At 40.0% G+C, this 6927-nt stretch overlaps 1 protein-coding gene across 1 annotated transcript in view; it reads right to left on the bottom strand.

Moving 5' to 3' along the window:
* Nucleotides 1-640: 640 nt before the first annotated feature.
* Nucleotides 641-6927, bottom strand: part of ARHGEF37 (Rho guanine nucleotide exchange factor 37) — a 180592-nt gene continuing 174305 nt past the window's right edge. The window contains exons 14-15 of the mRNA XM_073651340.1: nucleotides 6081-6280; nucleotides 641-1822 (exon numbers count right to left, since the gene is read on the bottom strand). Of these exons, the coding sequence (XP_073507441.1) occupies nucleotides 1643-1822; nucleotides 6081-6280 (380 nt within the window). The 3' untranslated portion in view covers nucleotides 641-1642. The remainder of the gene's footprint in view (nucleotides 1823-6080; nucleotides 6281-6927) is intronic.

Below are 6927 nucleotides of genomic sequence, written 5' to 3'. Positions count from 1 at the left end.
AAACCAAGCAATGTTATTAATCAGATAGAATAGTAACTTTACATTAATATTTCATGAATAGTTACTGTGTATATAACTAGCTACTATGCTTACTCCATGGGTTAGTAAAGAGAACGTGACTGCTACCGCTCAGATAATGGCAGTCTGTACAGTACACAGGCCTGACTGCTATGTGAATGACAAAGCACAAAGTAGACTTACAGCCACTACTACATTGTTAATCCATAAGGTAAGAAGAACCACCCCAACAGAAGAGGAGTGCCTCCATGCTGACAGATGTTCCTGTGGGTGACATCAATAACCTTCATGCAGCGGAGCTGCATACACTTTACCAGGCACAATTTATTTCACTTACACAGCACCATCTAGATTCCCCATCAGTATGTGTTTGGAGTATTGGAAGAAGCCAGAGGAAACCTATGCAAACACGGGGAGAACATACAAACTCCTTGCAGATGTTGTCCTTGGTTGGATTTGAACGCCTGACTCCAGTGCTGCAAAGCATCAGTGCTAACCACTGAGCCACCGTCCTGCCCTGCTAAGAAACTGTACTCTGTGTGTATTGTATCTGTTCCTGGGCTCCTTCATAATTACAGAGACAATATAAAATAAGAATCATTAAAAAAGGTCAATTCAGGCACATTGTCAAGAAGTATTTATTAAATTGCCAGCCATTAAAGGGGTAGAAAAATATTAGGAGCTAGGCACAACAGGATCATGGTTCAATCTGAAGAAGAATAACTTGCTTATTTTGTAGTCATACCTCCTTTCTGATAACCTCAATTGTACACTGACAACATTTTATTAAAGTCCAAATTGCAAAGCCATACAGGTTGTCAGCTTAGGAAGAGGAGTATCGACAGTGTAATTCTTAAAAGTAACTCATAAAGTCCAACTATTTACAGCACATGCTTAAAGGGAATCTGTTACCAGGTTTTTGATACCCCACCACACCCAAGAGCAGCTTAATGTAGGGGCAGAGTCCCTGATTCCAGCAATATGTCACTTACTGAGCTGCTTGCTGTCATTTTGATAAAATCACTGTTTTATCTGCCACAGATCTAGCAGTTCTCTGAATGCTGAGCTCTGTATAACCCCGCCCACACCACTGATTGGTAGCTTTCTGTCCAACTACAGTATATACAGACAGCTTCCAATCAGTGGTGTGGGTGGGATTATAAGGAGCTTATTAACATACTTGACTACCTGACAGCAGGTTTACTAGTCCTCTAGTGATAATCTCCTGCTCCAAAACTTGGATTTGATCGAAACTACGCTAAGCAGCCCAGTAAGTGACACATCATTGGAATCAGGGTCTCTGTCCCTACATTATGTGTCTCTCAGATGAGTAAAAACCTGGTGACAGATTCTTTTTAAAATGGTTTGCAAATGTTAACATTACCTGGAGTCTACTATTTCATGATGCAGATGATTATATAGCAGAACACACAGTATTATATGTGCTTGGTTACATGTTTCTGCTTATATCACATTAAACCAGCCGTATCCATATACAAGTTATATTTTAATCACAGATTCAATGATTTCTATAAGTGCACCATAGTAAATCTGTTGAGATCCTTGTTGGAGCGGCTTAGCTACTGTATGTGTAATTTCCTAATGATGTCCTCCGGAATAGTTCTTACACAGGTACTCTCAGCAGGTAGCTGGAAGGTACGTAGCCCCTTTGTCCTTTCACTTCTACTAAGCTCCACTCTGGACGTCCATTCTTGTCATGTGGCTCCAGAACAGTCACTGGCTCCCCCTCAGTAATACTGACCTCGTACTGGCTGCGAGCCGTAAATGAATACCCTGCAACAATCTGAGGAGTAGGAAATCATAATTAATATTTGGTTCAATTGGATATTTTGGAGAATTGTGAAAAATATTCTTGTGTTACAACATGTAGATGTTGTTAGAAAACAATGTATTACTATTAACTATCTTTACTTTACTCTACAGACACAAACTTGCTTTTGAACAATGTCCAGTTAAAATCAAAATTTTTTAACCTGCAGCGCAAATAGTTTACAAACTTTCTTTTTTACTGTTTGCAATAAACCAATGAAACAAGAACAATTCAAATGCCTCAGTACTAATATAGAATGTGGTTTCTCCAAATTCATCCCAAAATGTCACTTTTAAAGGGGTTGTCCACTAATGGATTACTATATACAGGGCCGGAGCAAGGCACAGTGCTGCTTACCATTATTGACACTCCTTCACTTTTTTCATACACTGTGCAATATTTTCAGAAATAAATGGAAATGTACCAAAGTTATATCCTCAGGATTTTTTAATTAGTGGTCCAAAGTAATACAACAATAAAACATTGTTTTTCAACTTCCATGTTGCAATTTTAAAGAAAAAACAGCATAAACAGCATGTGCAAGGCACCCCTAATTAATACTTGGTTGCACACCCTTTGGCATTGCAGACAGTCTCCAAACATTTCTTGTAGCCATCTACAAGCTTCTTGCACTTCTCAGCTGGAATTTTCTCCCACTCTTCCTTTGCAGTTTGTTCAAGCTCTTGAATGTTGGCAGGGTTCTTTTTCCCAATGGCAGATTTCAGCTCATCCCAAAGATTTTCAATGGGATTGAGGTCAAGACTCATTACTGCTCATTTTAAAACAGTCCATTTTTTCTTTTTCAACCATTCCTGTGTACTTTTGGATGTGTGCTTTGGCTTTGGGTCATTCTCTTGCTGGAGGACCCATGATCTTTGACTCAAACCAAGTTTTCTTACACTGGGTATGACATTTCGCTCTAAAATCTCTTGAAAATTCTCTGATTTCATGATTCCTGTGATACGGTCAAGGCCTCCAGTACCAGATGCAGCAAAGCAACCCCACAGCATTATGAATCCTCCACCATGCTTAACTGTTGGTAAGGTGTTATTTTCCTTATTAGCGTCATTGCGCCAACTGTAAACACTGTTGCTTTCCCAGAAGGATTGTGATTTGTCAAGGTACTCTTTGGCAAAGATTAATCATTACTTTTTATGTCTTTTCTTCAGCATTTGTTTCTTTCTTGACCTTCGCCCATAAAGCTCTGCTTGGTTTAGTGTGTGGCGTATGGTACTTGTTGAAACCATGACCCCAGATTGTTCCAGGTTGACCTTCAGGTCTTTGGATGTTTGACATGGCATTTTTTTCAGGAGATATTCCACATTATGTACTTAAACTTCATGGGTGCCAATAACAATGAGCAGGACTGTATTTCAGTGCCTTAGGCAGATGAAGCCAACGCCCCCCTTTACAGCAAAGGAATAGGTCAGAAACTGAGGAAACCGATCCCGAATCACACACAGTACATTTAGTGTACATGTTAGGTTGTAGTAAATCCCAAACGCTGGTGAATTTACATACACATGGAAATATATCCCTAAACTTTGTTTGCAATTTCCGTGTGCCTCATTATTCTGGATGTTTAGAAAAACATACATGTTACTAGTCCACATATTTAGTTATTTAGTGTCGGATACTTGCTTGGTGTACAGCGGAAATTACACTGACCAATGTTTACACTGAGCTTCAGAAGTGCACTGGACGATCTGTAATAGGTTGTGCAGAAGGCATACACTGCCATTGTTCTCGGTAAAATAATCCCTGTGCTGCCAGGACTATGTGCTGCTGGGAACGATGATCTTTTGGGCAATCCAAAGGATTATAACACCCTACAAACGAGTGTTTTGCTCGCTTGTCGGATGATCGGCAGCATGTTCAGACTGCATGATTATCAGGAAACGAGCATTCCTAGGATCACTCGTTCACAATAATGGCGCAGTGTAAATGCAGTTTAAGATTATGGTGGTACCAAGGGGATTATCTGTCATTCAACTATGAAAATACTCATGACAATGGGAAGATAGCACGAATGTGCTTTCTGTGCATGACTCAGCTTATCACCCCTCCTATGTACAGTACATTACATCTGGCACAGTAAAGACATGTATATACAGTAGGTAATGAGTAGCCTGAAGGCACATTCTTTTTCCAAATTTGTAAAGTAGCAACTATACAAGGAAGCAAGTGGTATTTATTGTAAAAACAACAAGACCCAAAACAACAACAGGCTAAGCAAAAAAATGACCTCTAATACATTTCTTATGTACATAACACTCCTTATGACTAGTCACCCGTCATGACTGTCAGCAAAAACCTTTTACCTATTGTACAACAAGTACAAGGGCATACACCGATCACCAAGGGCATAGATAGAATTCATGGGCCACATAGCAAAAGTTCTAATTGCGTTGCCCCCCCAAAAAAATAAATAAATAAATTAAATACTTGGTGGAGACGGTGGGGTCACAGTGCATAGGTGCAATAATAAAAGAACATACCTCTCAACTTTTACAAATAAGGAGTGGGGCATGAATTCCAAGTCCCTTAGAATATTCCCTCATTCAAGTACCCCTTTAAAGGCCTTAATAGAGAATGGTGCCCTCAAAATACCCCGTCACACAGTATGATTCCCCCCACACATAATTTGCTCCCACAGTATCCCACACACACGACACTGTCCCCAGCAAATTATGATACCCCAATTTCTCAACACTGTATGATGCCCTCACAGTGCCCTCACGCCACTATCAATCACTTAATATTAAGATTATGATTATTATTAATTATCTTGTTACAATGGGATGAGATATATTTGACAGTGCCCCCCACACATTATAATGCTGTCACAGTGCTCCCAACACCGTATGATATCCCCAGTGACCTCCAGCAAAGTATAATACCCCCCACGGCCACCCAACACAGAAGTGCTCCCACACAATATGAAGTTCCCATAGTTCCCCCACCCACAGTATAATGGCCTCCACAGCTCAACACATAGTTCAATGGCCCTACACAGTATGATAGCCCACACAGTCTCCTCACACAGTATAATGTCTTGCACAGTCCCCCCCCCCACACACACAGTATGATGCCCCCATAGTCCCACCCCACAGAAACAATATGATGACCCCCACAGTCTTTCCCCACACAGTGTGATAGCCCCCACAACACTCCGGCCAGTATAATAGCCCCCAAACAGTATGATGGCCCTTGCGCAGTAAGATGCCCCCCACTCTGCAAAGTATAATAGCTCCCCCACACAGAATGATGGGCCCCCGCTAATGATATCATAGTGCCTGCTGCACTAAGACTCTGACAAATCCCTGTCCACCACTGAATTCAGCTATATCTGTATTTTGAGCATACAGGCACCATTGAAATTAAGACTCCGGGCAAGGGTCTTGGAGCAGTGCTGGGTCCCATAGACCCACTGACCCCACAGTGGTCACTCTAAGCAGAAAGCCACTATCAATCACTTAATATTAAGATTATGATTATTATTAATTATATTGTTACTTTGGGATGAGATATATTAGGCATCAAAAGGACAGTTAGTCCTTGATGTTGATTTATTGGATGCAATAAAAAAGCGAAGTATAAGGGCTCCTTTTTATTAAATATTGCACAATGTGCAGCAGAAACCAACTACTGATCGGCTGGCTACATGTTTGTTGATTGGCGGTCATTTGATACTCAGTTTAGATAGGCAGACCTCAATTCTGATGAGCATAGAATGATAGCTAATAGCTCGTTCTGTGTGCATAGAATATCATTGCTCTTGGTAGTACATGTCCTGGACCCACTAAATGGAGTGGTTTTCTCCAAGCCTGTCATTAATTGCCTATTGGAGTTGATGGATTCATTGATGGAGCACACACAGACAATACAGACAAGGTAGCAGAAGTTTATGGACTATCACCTGTATTTAGATAAATATGTAATTGCATTGGCCCACATGCAGTACACATTACATCCACTGGGTGGCCACATATAAACATATGTAGCAAAGGAATCTTGTAAGTATTGTAAAATCAAGGGGGGTTTTATTTGTTCTTTTTTTAGGCTGGTAATCTGGCACCACACATTTTGGAATATGTTGCATCAAAAGCAAACCTAAAGAAAGGTACACCTGTACCTAGCTTCAGACATACAGGATGTTACCAAAGGTAAGGGTTAACCATGGAAAATATCCTCCCGATATATCTTACACTATTTAGTAGACTCAGCTTACCTCGAAGACAGTATTGATATCCTGGACTGGTAATGACGTTGGATATGGGCACACAGGTGCTCCAATAGAGTGTCTCCTTGCTTCTGGGGTCTTCACTGCCAATAGGGAACTTTGTGTACATCTTGGACTTTGGGAACGTGCAGGACTGTGTGCTTCTTGGTAAGGCTTTAGTTTGCTGCACAGAACATAACCTCTTGATCCTGTGGTGAAAAAAGAAAAAGAATAAAACAATTGAAACTGCCCTAATAAAAGTCTGAGCAGATATTTGTTCTAACTAGATACTATAGGCATCAATAACTACATAGACAACAGCAACAGAAAAACAATAAAACTTATTACAAAACTAAACACGCACATGTGGCCGTTCTCCAGTTTTAATGTGTATCTCATCGGTGAATGATATCTAAACATATGTGAGACTATTATTAAAAAATAACAAAAAGAGCATTACACCTTCATTTCTGATATATAGAATGTACTTGAATTGCTGATTATGAACTATTAAGGTCTCCATTGAGTGACCAAAAGCAGATACAGTTGAAACCAGAAGTTTCCATACACTATATAAAAAGACACATATGCATGTTTTTCTCAATAGCTGACATGAAATCCGAATAAACCTTTCCAGTTTTAGGTCACTTAGGATTACCATAATTTGTAATATTTGCCAAATGCCAGAATAATGATAGAGAATGTTTTAAGGCATTTTTATTACTTACTGCAAAGTCAAAAGTTTACATTCATTTCATTAGTATTCGGTACCATTGCCCTTAAACTGAATGACTTGGGTCAAACATTTGGGATATCCTTCCACAAGCTTCTCACAATAGTTGGTTGGAATTTGCGC

Source organism: Phyllobates terribilis, unplaced genomic scaffold (genome assembly GCF_046119375.1).
Source record: "Phyllobates terribilis strain yellow unplaced genomic scaffold, ASM4611937v1 Scaffold_11__3_contigs__length_659146591, whole genome shotgun sequence".
Classification (NCBI taxonomy): Eukaryota; Metazoa; Chordata; class Amphibia; order Anura; family Dendrobatidae; genus Phyllobates; species Phyllobates terribilis.
Note: the sequence above shows the minus strand (reverse complement) of the source record. Positions and strands in the feature narration are given on the sequence as shown.